The 20,730-nt window shown below is 37.0% G+C and overlaps 1 protein-coding gene across 5 annotated transcripts in view; it reads right to left on the bottom strand.

Moving 5' to 3' along the window:
- The window catches only part of Utx (Utx histone demethylase), a 758,689-nt gene that overhangs the window by 125,036 nt on the left and 612,923 nt on the right, over nt 1–20,730 (bottom strand). For all 5 annotated transcript variants that reach the window (XM_090377749.1, XM_090377755.1, XM_090377761.1 and 2 more), the window contains one exon: nt 18,013–18,762. In XM_090377749.1, coding sequence (XP_090233875.1) covers nt 18,013–18,762 — 750 coding nt within the window. The remainder of the gene's footprint in view (nt 1–18,012; nt 18,763–20,730) is intronic.

Below are 20,730 nucleotides of genomic sequence, written 5' to 3'. Positions count from 1 at the left end.
ACAGCACAATTCCCCCAGGTCTTTTTCATTTTCTACCACCCTAAGTGTAGTACCACACAGTTGGTATGTTACTCTGGGGTTACTTCTACCCATATGCAGTACTTTGCATTTGCCAGTTGCCATTCTCAGCCCATCTGCCCAACTTTTCTAAATACTGTTGCAGTAGCACACTGTCATTAACAACCCTGCCAACCTTTGTATCATCTGCAAACTTGGACATTAACCCTGATATACCTTCATTTTCTGTATATATCAATGATCAATATCATTGATATATACAGAAAACAAAAAAAGGGCCCAACACCGAACTCTGGGAGACTCCACTAATAACATTAGTCCATGAAGAGCAGTGTCCACTGATTACCACTGTCTTCTCCCATGCAACAATTTCTTCATACATAGCAGCATCTTGCAATTAATGCCATACATCTTCAATCTGTACAGTAGTCTTCCATGTGCAACAGTATCAAACGTTTTCCTAAATTCCAAGTACTGGTGATCCCTGCTTAATGCTGATAAACAGAGCAAATATTTTCGTTCCGGAAAAACAGAGCAATAAGTTTGTTTGTTATTTGGTTTTTAGGAGCATTAGCAACTAAGGCCATATTGCTCCAGGGATATGCGGTGGTCATTCCCTGACCTTTTTCGCATCCTCCGTTCGAGCCCGTGACCACTAGGTCACGGGCTCAAACCCCGGTCTAATCAAGAAGCGCGTGCTACGCACTGCTGCTCCTGCCCACCTGGCTATGGAGGCACCCGAGAGCAATAAGTGAATCCACGCTAAGCGAACGCCACATTCCCATAAGGTAACATATGTATTTGTAAGTTGCAGTCAGTGCCATAGGATATTTCCTAATCAATAACAAATGGTAGTGAAGAAATGCACAAATGTCAGTCAAAATATTTAATATTCAAATATTTGTACATATAAAATATTCTGCATTATATACGTATATAATTATGTGGTAACTATTTACGATCAAAATTAAACTTAAAATTCCAATTGAAATCATGAATTTAATCAAAAAATGTGTCGATTTTGGGTTGTACTTTGGCCCTCTTCATGGTTTTTGTTTTGTTATTTGGTTTTTATGAGAATTAGCAACTAAGGCCATATTGCTCTGGGGATATGCGCTGGTCATTCCCTGACCTTTCCACATCCTCCGTATTTGGTGGTCACGGCCTCGAACCCTGGTCTAATCAAAAAGCATGTACTATGCACTGCTGCTCCTGCTCACCTGGCTACGGAGGCACAGGCCCTCTGCATGGTAAACTAAAAGGGGTTGTAATTTTAAATCCCCTGTAGTGTTACCATCCAATAATAAAGTCAACCAATCCTTCGCTGCTTTGAAACCTGGCATGTTTTTTCCTTCTTTCAATATGAAACGTCTTTTAGGCATTCGTTTCCAAAAAAAGTCCTGCTTCATCTATGTTAAAAACTTGTTGAGAAGTATAACACACATAATACCCCTATTCAATAATTTTAACAAGTTCTTTTTTGAAAGTTTTGGCTCCTTGATCTGCACTTGCGGCTTCTCCCTGGATTTTAAATCTATTCAACCAGCCCTTACTAGTTTTAAATGGATCCACATTTTTTTTTTTAGGTGAGTTTTCTTCAGATCATCACATAGGCTAATCTCTCTCTCTCTCTTTTTTATATAATATTTAACTTAGCTGAATTCAGCATTGGATATTATCTTCAATAAAATTAGTTAAAGTCTCTCCATTTCATTCCTAATAGCCAGGCTAGCCCTAGTTGCTTGCAGCAGAACAGCGATCTTTCCCGCTGCTAAAATTAATTCTTTATTTTTTATAATTGTTCTTGCAGTTAATTTAAATTAACTGCAAGTCTTAAATTATGGCACTCATCCGACTGTTGTTGACCAGAATCCATTCGCTTCAAAATGTCTAATTTAATTTTCAAATTGTCTTTTTCTTACATTTGTAGTTTTCGTACTGCATCCAGGCGTTGCTTTTTTCATTCTTATCCGCCATTATTAACTCTTTGAAAATGCAACTGCGTTGGTTGCATTAAATATGATACAATATTTGAGCAAACTGTCCGTTATGCACAATGTCTAATGCTATACTGAGTGATGACTAACTTCGGATAAATGCATATAACACGAGTATTACAAGCAATATACTTGACCATTTTTTAAAATGATGTCTCAGAACTACATAACAAGTCACTGTACTGCAATTAAATTAGTGTGTGAGAAAATTTCACTGAGCATGAAAAAATTTCTCAAGTTGGCATGGGAAACTTTTTAATGCTGTTTTGCTATTCATTTTCAAGCTATTGACTCCATCAAATGATACGATTTTGTTAAATATATCCTAAAAATGCAATCTGTAAATGAGCGTTATAGTGATTTGTGACACTGTTATAGTCAGATACAGGTTATAACATAAGAACAGCGTTATAGCGAACCAGTGTAAGGCGAACCGCGTTATAACGAGGGCCTGCTGCATATGATATCAAAATTATGTTTTGCCTCCAGTTCCTTTATGATCACATCATAGTATCCAACCAAATTTGTCAGACAAGACTTTCCCTTAACTGATTTTAAGTCTATGCTGTGTCTGAACTATAACTGAAGTATTGTCTAGATGATCCTGCAGTGCTTCTTTAACCAGCGACCACCCTTTGTGAACTGGGGACACATTTGCACTTCTCCATTCCATGGGGACCTCTCCTGATTTCAAGGACTTCATAATTAAGGCTAAGAGTTTGCTCACTTCCTTTGCTGCCTCCTTTAATATAACTGGATAGACTCCATTCACCTCAGGTGCTTTTCTTATGTTCAATTTAAACATTTCTCGCCCACTATGCTCTTGATTATAAAATCATTTAGCTCCCTGCTACAGTTTGATAGGCTTCTGGCCTCCACTTAATATTAACAATGTTGCAAGGAAGCCTATGGCTCATGCTGCACCAGCCAAAAAATAAAAAAAAATAAAATAAATAAATAAATAATAATAATAATAATATTAAAGAAAAAAACCTGGAATCCAGTCTAAACGTCATCGCCTGTAACTTGAAATTATGGTCACTAGATCTAGAATTATTTATAACGTGAAAATTTAATCCTCGTTCTTTTTACTTATGCCTAGAGCTTTAAACGCCTAAATCAAGTCTCCTCTTAAGGTGCCAAGTTTCCAAGAACTGCAATCCACATATTCAAAGTCTTTCCTCATATGTATGCCCTTTTGCTGATCTCACAATGTGAGTTACCCGTCTTTGAACCCTTTCAAGAGCACAATGTCTTTCTTTAGGTGTGAACATAGCATTCCAAGTGTGGTCTAACAAAAGCCTTATATAATGGGATTAAGACGCCCTTATCTCCTACCAATTGTTCAATAAATCATCAACAGGACACCATGGGGCTACCTTGCAACCTGTCTATAATGCTCGGAGAACATCTTGTCCAACCATATCATAACACACCAGCCCCTTTACTCCAATCCTGGCTTTGGTTCAACTCCACCAAGTGTATAAGTTATTTTGGGGTTACTGTTCATCAGGTATAAGACCTTGCACTTTGCTGGATTAAAGCATAGCTGCTATTTTTCTGACCATCCCTGAAGTTTATATAGGTCATTCTGAAAAAAACTCTGCTTGGCAGTGATCATTAATGCTGATAAACAGTCTTTACATATACTGATATACTTTACATGATAAACTACTCTACCAGTCTTTACATCATGTCCTCTATCCCTTCATCCATGTCATTTATGAAAATCAAAAACAATGGTGTTCACAATACTGATCCTTGGGGAACCTCACTTCTTACATTGATCCAATCTGAGGAATAACCAATTATCACAACCCTCTGCCCTGAAGCCATCCAATCTAAGGATTGGATGTGTGTGTGTGTGTGTGTGTGTGTGTGTGTGTGTGTGTGTGTGTGTGTGTGTGTGTGTGTGTGTGTGTGTGTGTGTTTGGGGGTGGGGGCAAAGTTGTTCACAACCTGCAGCTTATTATATACCATTAGAAAGAGCTCAACAAGTAGGTTTAATATATAATTGTTAAATATTTTTAAAATTAAAAACGGCGGCCACCAGACAGGAAAATGTGAGTAACTTTCATGCCCCCCCCCAGAATTTCTTAATCCTCCTGAGGTTCTGTTGTCTTTCTCAGACTCCTGTTGAGGTTTACCACATTTTTAAGAATAATGGTGATGCCTACAAACTCGAAAGTAAAACTAACAAGTTTCAGTAAAGAACAATATTCCTTTGTTATTATGGACCAAGGATCTTCTTGATGAAGCTATGGAAGACATGAGTGAGTTCATTCAATTTAGAAAATACAGTGCAAGAACAATGCCAAGTTGGATGAAAAAGGAGTTGATCTTTGAAGAACAGAAGGCAACAGCTGGGGTTAGAGTAAGGGAGACTGTAGCATTAAATGTTGTTTTGTTGTTGCTTGGGTTTTATTGGCGCATTAGTGACTAAGGCTATAATGCGCCAAAACCTGGTCATAAAAAGTAAAATTTTCAGTGGCCTAATGATTTAGGTCACTAAGTCAAGGTATGAAAACAAGTATAAACTAAAAGATAAATATCAGTAAACAAGTAACTATAATAATAAGATTTTTTAAATGTGACGAAAAAGGTTTACTGAAGTCAAAAAGCTAAAAACAGCAGACACATTGTCATTGTCGGATAATATCTGACTGAGTGTATACGGCTCAGTCAGATGGTTAAAAGCGGTAAAATGGATATTGCTAAAATCTGGACAGTCAACTAAAATGTGCCTAATTGATAAAATTGTGCCACAGGACTCACACATAGGAGGGTCATCAGCCCTCAACATTAAATGTATATGCCACTTATTAAACCCTTGACCAATGGAAATGGCATGTCATAAATAATCCAACTGCTGTGGCAGATGAATTAATAGATCCTATGCATGCATCAATCTTTGGTAGTAGGATACTGTGCTGATAGATCCAAGAACTAATAAGAGAAGTCATACTGTTATTATAGAGCAGAGCCAAGCATAAAAATTACTGAGCATGAAACTGGGTAAGGCACTGGATACCAAGGGCGTTTACTAAGTCACAGTGAAGGAAACTGTGGAGGAGTGTGTCAAAACATTAAGATTAATTATGACCTCACTACAGAGCTCAGAGATTATCCCCCTTGGATTGCAAAGGTACCAATGTCTTGCCAATCTACCAATTGGGAGCTAAGGATGAAATGGGTAACTATAAAGAGGTTAGTGTGATCCAGTGATAACAGAAGATGATAGAAATGATAGTCATCTTGACAATGCTGGATCAAGATGATGCAGTAGCGTCAAGGGTACACCTGGATCATCTTCAGATGTATAACATCTTAAATTGTATTACTGTATTATTGGTATTATAATGGCTACATGATGCAAATTTCTGCATCTGGCAAAAAAAAAAAAAAAAAAAAAAATACTCAATCTTCACCAGTGCCAAAGAAGTGACCATCCAGTTCTGCTTTCAACTTTTGCAAACTATCTGCCTTGACCACTGTGGCAGGCAATTTATTCTATTGACTTACAATGTGTTACCTGAAGGTAAATTTAATAAGAAGCAGCCTTCTGTTATTCCATAAAATCCTATATTTGCATTTTCCAGTTCTTGTTTTTCCTGCCACTAAAGAGTGTTCCTACATACACAAATTTACTAATTTCTTGCAATTTTTACTACGTCTAAATTGTCTATGTCTTTTCCCAATTTTCATTAACTTTTATTTTTGTGTAACTGATATTAATGCAAAACTCTACAAACTTTATCTAATTTATTCAGAGAATATTAATCTGCCAGTAGTTGTGTCCCAGCTTGTTGTATTGAGGAGTGGGGGTCATGCTGCTTTTGATAGGTGGCCAAATTTGTTTTTTTATTTAGAGTAAAAACCTTGGGATTTTTTTAAAATTCTGCTTGCAGTATACCAATATATAATCTTCTTTTAATAGACTTCTATACTTAATGCATCAAAATTTTTATTTTTTAATAAGGAAATTAAATATTTAAAAATTCTGCTTTGCATATATTATTTAAAACCCTGCACATAAAAAAAAAAAAAAAAAAAATTCACTTTTGATTGAAAGCGAGGAAAAAATTAAACATAAAAAAATATAAAATATAAGCAGAATACTAACAGGTCTCTAATTTACCTGGGCAGAAAATTTTTAAACTTGAAATTTAAAACTCTGCGTCTATTTCTCCTTATATACTACCCTGCCATTAACTATGCACACCTGCATATTTACAAATAACCTTTATTAATAACACTGAACAACAAATCTTTGGTCATATCTTCTTATGGGCGTGAAAGTAAGTTTACTTTATAGATTTTGGGGTGCTAAACATGGAAATATCTTAAAATGGCAGACTGGCTCATGTTTTTAGAAAAAAGTAGTTTTTTATATTTATTACAAGGTATTTTTTTATTGCGCTATATCAATTTTTTTATTGATATAGCGCAATAAGATATAGCTACGATATTATCTGTATCAAATACGGGACCTTTTCGCTTTATATTCAGCTTCAGAAGCATCCCTTTTCACCATCCACAATAATTGGCTAACGTGGTGGTATTCCATTTGCTTTTGTATCTTTGTTCCATCACTGACAGCACCCCAGTTTGGCAGAAAGAAATCCAGGTGCGAGTGCAAGAAATGAATTTTCAATGACATGTTGCAACCTCAGTTTTTCGTAAGTAATAAGATCTTCCACAAGCTGTCTGTATTTACCTGCTTTAACATTTCCTAGAAAATCATTCAAAAAGGCTTTCCAAGCTGATTTCTCACTATCACTAAAGTGACACATCTGAACTGTTCGTCTTTGAAACATTGCCTTATTTGTGGACAAAGAAAATGCTTGCCTTAATCTTCTCTATATTAAGTCTTGGGAATTTCTCTTGCAAGTATGTGAATGCAGGCTGTTCACTCCAAAGCCTTCATGAAATTTTTCGCGAGCCCCAGTTTTATGTGGAGTGGTGGAAACAAAACTATCTGGATCTACCAGCGGTTCAAATGCTACATTCTTCATTCCAGCTGTTAATGATTTTCACTGAGGCAAACTCCTTTTCTCGTAATACATATCCTTGGCACAACTATCTCACTCACAGAGAGAGCAATAATACTTGTGTAACCCTTTTGTAGTCCTAATAAAATGGCAATTACCTTTAAATCACAACTTATCTGCCAATCATACTTCTTATAGTGTACACCAAAGAGGATGTTCCCCATGTTTCTTTTTTGTAGACGGCATATGCAAGAGGTATTTGAAGGCAGCGTATTTCCATTGTGTAATAACACAGCTTTAAAGGTTAACCTTAGAAGAAGTAGTAGTAGTAGTAGTGGCATGTGATGCAAGAAAGCAAGTGTATGAGTTTATGCAGCATCAGCCAAAAAAAAAAAAAAAACACACACCATTCCCTCAAAATGCCTGACCAGTTTCTCCTTAAATTTATTCAACCTATCAACTTCCACAACGACAGATGGAAGTTTGTTCCAGCAATTAACCACCCGCTGGCTAAAGGAAAATTTCCGCACATCTATTCTACATCTGTCTTTTCTTAATTTGAATTTATGCCCCCTTAGGTTCGTAATCTGAACAAGTGGAAGGATCCCATCAGAATTCAGCGTGCTCAACCCATCCAAGGCCTTATACACCTCAATCAGATCACCCCTCCGGTGCTTAGTCTCCAGCCACTGCAATTTGCAGAAGCCTCTCTTGGTAAGAGGATCCCTTCATTCCCCTCACCAATCTTGTTGCCCTTCTCTGTACACGCTCAAGTAAATCTACATCCTTCCTAAAATGAGGCCTCCAAGACCTGTACGCAGTAATCAAAGCGTGGCCTGACCATTGCCTGACAGAGGGACAATCACCTCCATTTCCCTGATAGCAAAATTCCTATATATCATTGACAAAACCCCATGACCTGCCTTGGCAGCCTGTCTGCATTGCTCAGAAAACTTCATATCTAACTGCACAATTATTCCCAGGTCTTTTTCATTTTCTACCACCTGAAGTGTAGTACCACACAGTTGGTACTTTTCTCTCGGGTTACTTCTACCCATATGCAGTACTTTGCGTTTGTTAAGGTTAAACTTCAGTTGCCACTTCTTAGCCCATCTGCCCAAATTATCTAGATCCTGTTGCAGTAGCACACTGCCATTACTGTCATTAACAACCCTGCCAACCTTTGTATCATCTGCAAACTTCGACATTAAGCCTGATATACCTTCATCAATATCATTGATAAATATACAAAACAATAGTGGACCCAACACCGAACCCTGTGGGACTCCACTAATAACATTAGTCCGCGAAGAGCAGCATGCATTGATTATCACCCTCTGTCTTCTCCCACTTAACCATCCTTTTATCCATTGTAGCAACTTAACCTTAATACCATTCTGCTCCAATTTGTACAATAGTCTTCCATGCGCAACAGTGTCAAAAGCTTTCCTGAAATCCAAATATATGATATCAAATATATTTGATGTCATATATAAATCCAAATATATTGTCATCCCTTTTATAATAGGAAGCATCATACAGAAGTAAATGTGACGTGATTTGTTGACCCTCTCCATGGGCACTGCAAAAGGCATAAAACACCCTTTTCAATTCACCCACACGTTGAGTTTTGATGAACAGATAGTGTAGCATTTTTGTGGAGCCCAGTTCTTGTCCTGGTTGCCTACTTTACACCCAAAGCACAAGAAGTAGGCCTTTTTTATGGCTTGAGTTAAGGGATGCCTTCTTGAAACTAACGTGAATTCTCCACATATGTAACAGAAGTCATCCGAACTATTCACACAATTACAGGGCATATTAATCTTGCACGACACAAATACTCTTCAAAAAGTAGGACGCTCACAGAAAACAAATCAAGTACCTAGTCGTAGTCGAGTATTAATGCAACAGAGTTGAAGATGCATTCAAAGCAACAACTTGTGATGCAGAGCGAAGTGATGATTGCTGTTCATGTGATAAGGGAGTGGTGGTACTGAAACTGTGGTGTTGCCATGCATTTTGCCGAGAGCCGTAGTTGATAATGTAGAGTAACTCACTAATACTCTACATTATCAACTACGGCTGTAATTCAAAAACAAGAGCCAATCAACAAGGTTTAATGTAATTTTTGTGTTCAGAAGCATAAAATTAGTCAAGATTGGGTTATTTTCATTTTCGTAACATTCTCCACCAGTTGTTTGTAAACATCCTCCAATATTTTCCCCAATTCAACCTTCAAAGTAACCACCAGTTCAGCTGTTTATTTTGGAGCAGTCTTACCTCACATGCATCCAACAATCCAATTCATCCTAGAGGTTCTTTATAGGATTAAGGTATAAGGGCTCTGGGCCAGCTCATTTTCTCAAACCAGTCCATCACAACCCAAGCAGTATGACATGGATCAGTGTAGTACACGAAGCCCTGTACCTTCTGATATAGGTACAGGCAGTCTTCAATGTGTTACCATGATTTAAGCAATGACTTATTGTCCAAGATGTCTAGAGAGATCTCAGCATTCATGGTTTTGTCCAGACCGACCAATGTTCCCAAGTCAAATCGTGTAAAGCTGCCGCAAACCACTGCCTGAGTCGAACTTCACTGTCAGGACAATACAGTCTGGCAGGTAGTTTTCTCACATCGTGACTTGTCACACCAAAGCAGTTTTCCATTGGTCTTCGACCCAAGAATGGAAAGACACGCCAAGCTAGACAGCATTTGGATTAAGAGCATCGTGGCCATAATAACCTATATTGTGCAGCATCTGTGTACTGTAGTGGTGCTGACATGTGCAATAATCGTCTCACTGAAGGCTTGTGACACGATTAGTACACATGGCTTCAGCACCAGTCTACTTCCATTTGCTGACTGCATCACTAGTTGTCAACCTAGGGATCTGCAGTGACGTTGAAATGTCAAAGTGCAGACCGACTGCTTATGTGGAACCCTTCAGGGTGCCACTTTCTGTGCTGGAAGACTGTGAAAGTGACAACAAAAGAAGCTATAGTCATAAAAAAAAAAAAGGAAACTATTGGGCAATTGATTTAGAGTTGATAAAATCATTAAGTGTGTGAAATTGTTGAAGTTAAACATAAGAAAGGCACCTGGGATGCATGGAATCTATCCAGTTATATTAAAGAAGGCAGCAAAGGAAGTAAGCAAACCCTTAGCCATAATTATGAGAGCTTCCTTGGACTCAGGGGAGGTACCCATGGACTGGAAATATGCAAATTGATCCAAATTCACAAAGGAGGATCAAAGGGGGAGATGGGTAATTACAGACCTGTTAGTTTAACTTCTGCTCCGGAAAAATTAATGGAGGCACTGGTTAAAGAAGCATTGCAGGATCATCTAGACAAGACTTCAGTTATAGCTTGGACACAGCATGGGTTTGTCAAGGGGGAAGTCTTGTCTGACCAATTTGATTGGATACTATGATGTAGTCAAAAAGGAACTGGATGCAAATAATAAATTTTGATATCATACATTTGGATCTTAGAAATGCTTTTGATACTGTTGCACATGGAAGACTACTGTACAAATTGGAGCAGTATGGCATTAAGGGCAAATTGCTGCTATGGATAAAGGGATGGTTGAGTGGGAGAAGACAGAGTGGTAATCAGTGGACACATGCTCTTCATGGACAAATGTTATTACTGGAGTTCCCCAGGGTTCGGTGCAGGGCCCATTGTTGTTTTGTGTATTCATCGATGGTATTGATGAAGGTATATCAGGCTTAATGTCCAAGTTTGCAGATGATACAAAGGTTGGCAGGGTTGTTAACAACAGTAAAGACAGTATGCTACTCCAACTGGATCTAGATAAGTTGGGAAATGGGCTGAAAAGTGGCAACTGAAGTTTAACATTGACAAATGCAAAGTACTGTATATGGGTAACAATAACTCAAGAGAAACATATACCAACTTTGTGGTACTACACTCAGGGAAGTGGAAAGTGAAAAGATCTAGGGGTAATTGTGCAGTCAGATATGAAGTTCACTGAGCAGTGTGGACAATCCTGCAAGAGTAGCTAATGGTGTCTTGTCAATGATATACAGGAATTTTTCTAGCAGGGATAAGGAGGTGATTATCCCCTTGTATAAGGCAATGGTCAGGCCACACCTTGAGTACTGTATACAGGCCTGGAGACCTCATTTTAAGAAGGATGTAGAGCTGTTGGAACGAGTACAGAGAAAGGAAACAGGATTAGTGAATGGAACAAAGGGGTGCTCTTATGAAGAAAGGCTTAAGTTCTGAAAATTACAGTGTCTAGAGACCAGGCACCTGCAAGGTGATCTGACTGAGGTGTAAAAAGCCTTGAATGGCTTGAGAATGCTCAATGCTGATGGGATTCTTCCTCTTGTTCAGAATAATCAATTGAGAGGGAATAAATTCAAATTGAGGAAAGGCATAGGATAGATGTGTGGAAGTTTGCCTTTAGCCAGCAGGTGGTTGATTGCTGGAACAAACTTCCATCTGTCATTGTAGAAGTCTATAGCTTAAACAGATTCAAGGCATAAGTGGACAAACATTTGGAACAAGTGAATGGGTGAAATGAGAAGGGGGTGTGTTTTTTTTTTGGCTGATGCTATATAAGCTTTCTTTCTTGTATCATGTGCCTTTGCTAATGCTAATTCAAAATTATGCACACATACATATTTCTGCTTAGTATGCATGTACATGAGTGCTGTGTGTGTGTGTGTGTGTGTTTTAAACTTGATAAAATCAATGAACCGTTAAGTATACAAAATTTTAAAATTATGCTCACAAGATTTTTTCCCATTTAGTATTCTGTTTGATATCCACTTAGCAGAAGCCTACAGACTCCAACATATATTCAGAAATATTTTCATAATTCAAAATATTCAAATTCTGTTGAATTAAAAAAAAGTTGGGTTCTTAAAAAAAAAAAAAAAAACAGGCTTCAACTGAAGCTCTTCAGAAAAATAATTACATGGATGACTGCAGCAAAAAGAAACCCTTTCCAGAATTCACACATATTTTTAGATAATTATTCTGGAAAGAACTAAAATATTCCTCCAATGGATGAAACTACTTTATTTATAAGTTTCATTTTATTTAGAGTTGGGCATAACTGGTGCACTTCCTTGAGAACCAGAATGGCAATCACATTCAACTCAATTGAAAAATAGGAGGGTCATATGTGACGTGCCAGAGACCTCGCAAAAATGAATGCAGGAAAAAAAGAAAAAAAAAGAAATGGGGGACCAGGCTGCATTTTCAAAATAACTTTAAAAAAAAAAAAAGAAAACTGTCACAAATTACCTGAGTGGTGACATGTGACCAGTGCCAGGATGAAGATCTTGAAAGTTACTATTTAAAGTAACTATTGAAAGTCGCTAATGAAAACTTGAAAGTCACTATTTCATATGTATATGATGATGGTCCAATTCTTACATCTCCTACATTAAATATCAGTTTTTTTTTTTTTTAACAGCTGTGAAAATTATAATAAGAGGTGGTAATGAGCTATATCCTGGTCTCATTCTAGGTTTAACATAAAACCATTTTCCAATGCTTCCTTGAAACCTCAGTGCAAGTTTGCCTAACCTTTTAATGAGAACAGGAAGAACACTACCTCGTTGCATATTTGTAATCCACAGAGAACTTCATTTGTATTGTAACCTTCAAAACCCTTTCTTTCTCTACCGTTTTTAATTCATTAAGTGTAAAAGTTATTTCAGGGTGCTGGAAGTTTTGCTATTTCCCACTCATAACACTTACATTTTGCAGTATAAAAACAACCAAGAACTTTAAGTATTTACGAAGAAGCACTGTTTAGTGATGGTAGTTAACCACTAATCTTGATCAGGACATCATATGCAAATTTTGATATAAAATCCTGCATTCCTTTTCAATAGCATATAAGAAGATAAGAAGGAAGAGTGATCCCCACACTAATATATGACTGAACTCACTTCTAGCCCACATCGAAGAGTAATAATTAATTATACTCTATGCCTCCTGTGATCAATCTAAGGATCTTACCCATGATCAATGTGTCCAGCTCATATGACTCTTGGGGTTTTGTTTGTGAGTAACTGTAAATTTGATAATCAAATCAGAAATGGAGTTTGTTAAGTGAGGCATCAGGTTGGATTTATTAAAGGACAAACAAACAATTTCAGGAATCAACATTTCTCCATTCTTCTTTTCAAGTCTCTGGTATTAGGTATCATTGAATTTTTCTCTCCTCTTTGGAATCTCCACACCTGAAACACCGGCTGGAAGAAGTACAAAGGAATTTCATTAAGTATCTCACTAAAAGAGGACCTATGTTCTACCACAGGATCTTCTACAAGCAGCTATAGTTTGGAGTCAGTATAAACTTGCAGAACTTTAAGATATTATAAACTGCTATCAGCTCTTCACTGGAGGGATTCTAGTGCAAAAATTGTTGTGAATTGTTGTCTAGTGGCAAAAAGATAAGTTTACATTTCATATTTCCAGTTTTAAACTTGAAATACATCAGAGAGCAGTTTCTTTAATCTAATAACTTCTCTTGCCAATGAAATCAAGCTGAATTCAACTGCAAGCTTCAAAGAATTCTTACGGGCTGTTCACAGACTCCTGCAGGTCAGAACATAGCCTAACTGAGTTAGAAACTGTTAAGTGCTGTTCTTAAAATTCAGCTGCAAGGATTGTTTGTTTGATTGCCTCTTTTTTTGTAATATATCCAGGTAAAGTACTTTTTTTTTGCTGAAAATGGTTCCCTGGCAGCCTGTCTACACTGCACAGTCAACACAATTATCCCCCAGATCTTTTCTTCCTTGATACCCAGAGTTTCGTACCACCCAATTTGATATGTTATTCTAGAACTTGCAGAACTTAAAGATATTAAACTGCTATATCAGCTCTTCACTATTGCCTCCAAAATGCAGTACCTTGCATTTTTCACTGTTAAACCAATGTTCAATGTCATATTTTGATACTATTCCATAGATAATATTATGTTATTTAGCATGCAACTAGTCCTTTATAAATATTATTTTTCCATTGAAGGTGCTGAGAGAAGACCTAAAACTTTTGCTCCTAATTAAGTTTAAGGCATTTTAGGGAACTGTTACTAGTGATCACCTGCTATATGAGAGAACAAATCCTCAAACAAGTGCCATGTGTCTCACATATTAAATATATGGCAGATTAACCTTTTGTGAATCTCCTGGCTTGAAGTTATAACATGTTATAACTGGTGCATCATCACCGAGGGAAACTGACCACTAATGCAAAGTTTATTCTTGCTGGTAACAAAAACACAATTCTCTTTATCAGAATATTTTAAAAATAAAACTACATTTGATTTACAAGAAATAAATTTTATACCCTTCTAAGAAACAAGGGAAAGATTTGCAAAATATAGCATGTAAATATAACACGGCACATTTGCAATCACAACGTAACTTCAGGAGATTATTATATGATAATATTAACTTTAAACTGAAAACAAAAATACTTATCACCTGATAAAGATTAAATTATTTCCTTGGTAAATAATAAAAATCTCTTCCAATTACCAAATTAAGTGGTGAAATTGAAGTTTTCTTTCTTACAGAGTAAAGAACTGTCTCATTAATGTTAACAATCAATTAAAAATGTACAACTATTCCTACAAAACATTTGTTTTTTCTCCTGCTATTTCAACTAATACTTTAATGTGTTATAACTTCCTGTACAATTTTAAAAAGGGTTAAAATTAACCTGATATGTAGAACAGAATGATAGTTAGCCTAAGAATATAAAATTTTTACACTAATCAACCAATAAATTGATTTAACTTTTCATCATTCATTTTCTTCAACTTAACATTTTGCAAAAACAATTAAAAAGTCACAGAAGTTTACATTGACTACAAGGTCTCGACAAATTTGTTGAAGACCATGGTGCCAACTACCAAAACTACCAAAAGTTAGTTGCCAGCTGGGAAGGGGATGACATACAATTATACAGTACACCTGAGTCACGCAATGCGGTGAAATTATCGAAATTTGCTTGGTAGCATTACATTCATATAATGTATGATACTCGATAGTGTGCTCATAATTAAATTGTGAAAATTAAAAGCTCGTAAATTTTCGACCATAATTAATTTTTACTTTGATCAAAATATTAAATTAATTATAAATGATATAAATATATATGTGAATTATTATCGGCATACTGAAGCAACAAGAAATGAGAAATAATCAGATCACTCTGAGTTATGAAGACCTGACTCACATCCATCATGCATATGAACAAAGCTCAAAAGATAATTTTTTTTTTTTTTTTATGTGAACCCCAAACACGAGAGGTATTAGAACCTATAGTACTTAGTACCATGCTTGGGTTGGAGATTGAGAAGATGAAAGAAGATATTTGTTGACATTGGACTTGAACTTCTGTAGATTGTAATTTTCAGGAAATACGTATGAAGGAAGGTTGTTCCAGAAAATGGCAGCTGAATGAATAAATGAGGAAGATGAAAAGTTGGTTCTGTGGGTTTGAAGTTGGACAGTAAATGGATGTTGGCTGGTGGCGGCACGTGGTCGAACTGTTTTGAAAGAGAGAGCGGGAATTATAGAAGCTAATTCAGAAGAACAGTGCCCATGGAAGTATCTGTAGAAGAGGCATGCAGCAGAAACAGTGCATCTATGAGACAGCGAGTGGAGAGACTCTGTTAGAGATGAATCATTAATTAACCTAACTGCCCTCTTCTGAATGGAATCAAGAAGCCTGAGAGAGGTTTTCGGGGCACCACCCCAGATGTGGGAACAATATTCCATGGCAGGGCGGATTTGCGATTTATACAGAGTGAGCAGCTGTTTGGAAGAAAAGTAACGCCGAGAGCGAAAGAGAAAACCAAGTTTTTTAGATGCAGAGGAAGCAATATTTGTAATGTGCTTGTGCCAAGAGAGATTAGAAGTCAGTGTAATCCCCAAAAGAGATATATCATTTTGCCTAGAAATCGGAGTGTCACTAAAGATAAGCATAGGAGCAGAAGAATCCTTTTTGCGAGATATAAGACAAGACTGAGTTTTAGAAGGGTTGAAATCAACTAAGTTGTCTTTGCCCCACTGGAGAATTACCTGAAGATCGGTATTTAAGGAATTGGTAGCAGATTTTCGAGAAGTTGAAGCTGATTGAGCGGGACAAGGTTTCTCAAAATGGAAAGTTGAATGCAATGTGTTATCATTGGCAAAACTATGGATAGGATTTCCAGTCAATGGAAGAAGGTCATTAATATACAAGAGGAAAAGAGTGGGGGAAAGAACTGAACCTTGGGGGACACCGGCATTAGTGGAGAAGTTAGAAGACAGAGAGCCATCAACCATCACCCTCAGTGAGCGATCAGAGAGAAAACTGGATAACCAATTACAAAAAACAGTTGGCAAACCATAAGATGGAAGCTTGTTTAGAAGACCTTTATGCCAAACACGATCAAAAGCCTTTGAGATGTCAAGAGCAACTACTTGTGTTTCATCGAACCTTTCCATTGAATTAGTCCATAAATGGGTAACATAAGCCAGAATATCACCAGTGGATCGACACTGACGGTCGTAATAGTATATATAGATAAATATCTCAAAGACATTTGTTGGCTAAAGCCTCAGAGTACAAAGGAGCTTACTTATGCATGGGTTAATGCACACACATCATTTATAACTACCAAGGTAATTTTAATGCATTGTTTTAATTAAATCTCATATTGTGAATACTTTCACAATGAATTGCCAGAGTATTGCACTACCTGGAATAAGCAACACTTTACCTATGGAGAAGACTATTGTTACTTATTCCCGGCTGATACCACCACCCAGACAGCACTTTTTCAAAGCTTATTGGCTTCTCATCGTTGGGTGGGCAGGTATCCTGGTGTTGCAATAGTGAAAACCCAGTTATGAAGTATAACTCCACAATATGAGGGATGCCTGATGGTGAGCAATGGTTTAGTCTAAAGACATTTCTTGTTGGCTAAAACCTCAGAGCATGAAGGAGCTTAAGGCTTTAGCCAACAAGAAATGTCTTTTAGACAAAACCATTGCTCATCATCAGGCATCTCTCATATTGTGGAGTTATACTTCATAACTGGGTTGTCACTATTGCAACACCAGGGTACCTCTGCCCACCCACCCACGAGTATAAGTAACAATAGTCTTCTCCATAGGTGAATCATTACTTATTCGAGGTAGTGTGATACCATGGAAATTTGCTGTGAAGGTGTTCGCAATGAGATATACGAATTAAAACAATGCATTAAAACTACCTTGGTTGTATAAATGATGTGTGTTGTGTTGTGTGTTTGTACATTAACTCATGCATAAGTTTTTTTTTTTTTTTTTGGTAGTTGTTGGCGCATAGGCTTCTGTGGCCATAATGCACCTCCCAAGGTTTTTGCAGTACTTTGATCCAAGCCTGAGGCAGGAATCGAACCCGCAACCTTTGGGTTGCCAGGCAGGCACTTTACTCACCCGGCTAGCCCAGTCGGCTTCATGCATAAGTAAACTCGTTTATAGATAAATATGTTTTCCCAAAACGAATTTGGAATATTTATTTTCTCCCTGAGCAATTAAAATAGATCAAGTTTTCTGTACTGCTGGTGAATAAAGTACTAATTGAGAAAATACCAGATAACTTTTTTTGCACTATCCTAATCAGTCAGATATGATTTTGTCGGACTACTATACTTCACATTGTTTCAGCCAATATAATTTATTCCATAAAATAATGCCGCCGATAGTCTGTACTAAGTGTCCATTGTAATGTACCTTTGTTGAAAGTTGTGCCAATCCTTGCAAAGTTACATCGGTAATTGGAAACAAAAAAATTGGCAGTTCAACCTCATAGCAGGCAGAATAATTAGTAAAATACTAGCTGTAAAGTTGGATTTCTTAGACACCGTGGCAACTGTATTTGTCAAGCCTAGCCAATAAGCATATATAAATACACAAAATAAAATATGATAAAATGTGCACATTAATAGAATGATTAAAAATTAAGACTATTTCTTACAAAAACACTGGGAGTAGGAGGCAAAAGTTTGTCTTTTGGCAGTGGTGGATAAGGTGGATCAGGTGGAGCAGGTGGTGGACAAAGCTCTACCATTATACTAGTATTGGAAACTCCATTTTTTCCAAGTCCTTTACATGCTGTAAGAAGTTGAGAGGAACTCATATTGATAGATAACGATGTAGGACTTAAAAGATTAGAGTGATCTGACTTATCTGTGCTTCCACTATTACCACTCTGATGAACAGTAGGAATGGACACTGTATTGACTTTCAGTTCACTCATTAGCAATTTTTGTGAATCCTGAAATATTGATTGAGTATCACTTTCTGTTTTATGTACACTTTTTACATTGGAATCTAATTTAACCATATTTGGACTCTGCCTATGAACACTGTCTGTTTTATCTTGGTCTCTAATGGAACCTGGAAATATTATACTCCTAGATCCCTCACCCAACAGATGATGACTGGTACTGACTGTTGATAATGATGATGAAACAGAACACTTTACTTCACTAGAAGGTCTTCTTATAGATATAACGGAATCCCTTTGGCAGGAATTAGAAGTAACTGGAGATGATCTACTTTGATCTGGCACTCGTGAAGTAATGACTTCTCCAGCAAATTGTGCTAGTAAGTCCTCAGCTAACGTACTTGCAATGTCCTTTTGTGAGAGCAAGATTTGCAGGTCCTGATCACCAACTGTAAAATTCAGATCCTGGGAAAGGGATAACTGTGATGTGCTTGTTACCTGAAAATATATGAAAAATTCTGTAATTAGATACATTAGATATAAAAATACAAAGTGCCAACAGTTATATGAATGTATCCAATATAACTGTTGGATACCTTCATATAACTTCACATATATAAATAATATTTAAAAATGCTCTCACTTTATTACTGATATTACTTTATACACATTTATCTGTTCAGAGGTGTGTAAATCAATTTTTGAGCAGGAAAATCTTCTGAGATAAGTACAGCAAATATTCATGATAAGATTGGGCAAGATAAGACTCTAGCCAAAGAAAAAGTACACTGAGTCAAACTTTGATATATTCAAACTAAATTACCTTCTTGTTTTTATTTATTTAATTTATGCAGATTTTCCTAAATAAGAGTTTAATGATAAAATTCTGAACTTTATTGCAAAATGCATTCACAATCATTTTGCAAAAGGAAAAAAAAATAAATAAAAATAAATAAAAAAATAATGAAAGACAAAAAATAAATGCAAATGAAAACAGTAAGATATTGTTATGATAGCAGTATTAACACCTTGTAAACATTTGTCCTGAAAGAAACAATTACTTTTTTAAGTTATAACATAAAATATGACCAAACTAAATTTTAAATTAACCATGGTGTAATAAAATATTTATTTTTTAAAAAATTAAACACTATTATACCAAAATTAAAGTAATTGCAGAAAACTACATGACGCAATATTGTAGAGGTGTCAAATGCTAATTTCATTCATGAAACTACAAAATCAAACTAGATAAGTAGGTTACGATGCTGCTTATCTATTCTGTATTTTTAATTTTGATTATTTTTACTACAAAGGGTACTAGGAAAGTTTTGCAATATGACGCAACAATGAATCACAGGAAGCTGCTTGTTGCTGCATGTTGAGACATGTTCATACGTGCATAGTAGCCGCCGCGCCAAGTCGATGGGCTCAGTTATTCATTAGTAGTGAGAGTGTAAAGTGCTTGCGATGGCATCATGGTCACAAAATGAGATAAGGACAGTTTTGCGGTATAATTTCGTGCGTGGTTTAACCATAGACCAGTGCTTAGAAGAAATGACTCTTGCACTGATGATGATTGTCCACATCGTACAACGATATTCAGGTGGTATAGAGAATTCCAAAGGGGAAATTTCACTCTGGAGGATTCTGAGAGGTCGGGAAGGCCACGAACGTCAGTTACGGAGGAAAACGTTACTGCTGTGAGGAAAATGCTTGACGAAAACAGGCGAGTGACCTACCAACAGATAGAGGATACTTTGGGCCTAAATGCACCAGCAATTCGTTCGATTCTGCAAGATCATTTGCACGTGAAGAAACTTTGTTCTCTCTGGGTGCCGCATCAACTGACTGAAGAGCAGATGACACGACGTGTGACTTGGTGCCAGCAGATGTTAAAAAAGTTTGATAAGGGACAATCTCGATATGTGAACAACATCATGACAGGTGACGAGACTTGGCTGTACTATTACGATCTGCCGACCAAGGCTCAAAACAAAGTTTGGGTCTTTGATGATGACGACACACCCGTAATTGTCAGAAAATCCCGATCTGTAAAGAAGAAAATGATAGCTGTATTTTTCAAATCGAGTGGAATTGTGGAACATGTCGTTTTGGACACGCAGAAGACAGTCACAGCTAAGTGGTATACTGAACAATGCCTGCCTAAAGTCATTGGATCTATGAAGAACCTGCGGCCAAAGTCAAGAATGGACACCTGGTACCTCCATCACGAAAATGCTCCAGCTCACCGCGCCAAAGCCTGCACCGAATATTTGACCACGACAGGACTGAAACTTCTCGAGCACCCTCCCTACAGTCCAGACCTTGCTCCCTGCGACTTTGCACTGCTCCCGCATGTGAAAATGAAGCTAAAAGGGAGACGGTTTTCCAGTGATGAGGACCTTCTACGGGCTTGGGACAACGAGTGTGCTTTACTCCCTAGTGAAACTTGGCAGAACTGGT

Source organism: Mastigoproctus giganteus, chromosome 1 (genome assembly GCF_048544385.1).
Source record: "Mastigoproctus giganteus isolate SK-2022 chromosome 1, ASM4854438v1, whole genome shotgun sequence".
Classification (NCBI taxonomy): Eukaryota; Metazoa; Arthropoda; class Arachnida; order Uropygi; family Thelyphonidae; genus Mastigoproctus; species Mastigoproctus giganteus.
Note: the sequence above shows the minus strand (reverse complement) of the source record. Positions and strands in the feature narration are given on the sequence as shown.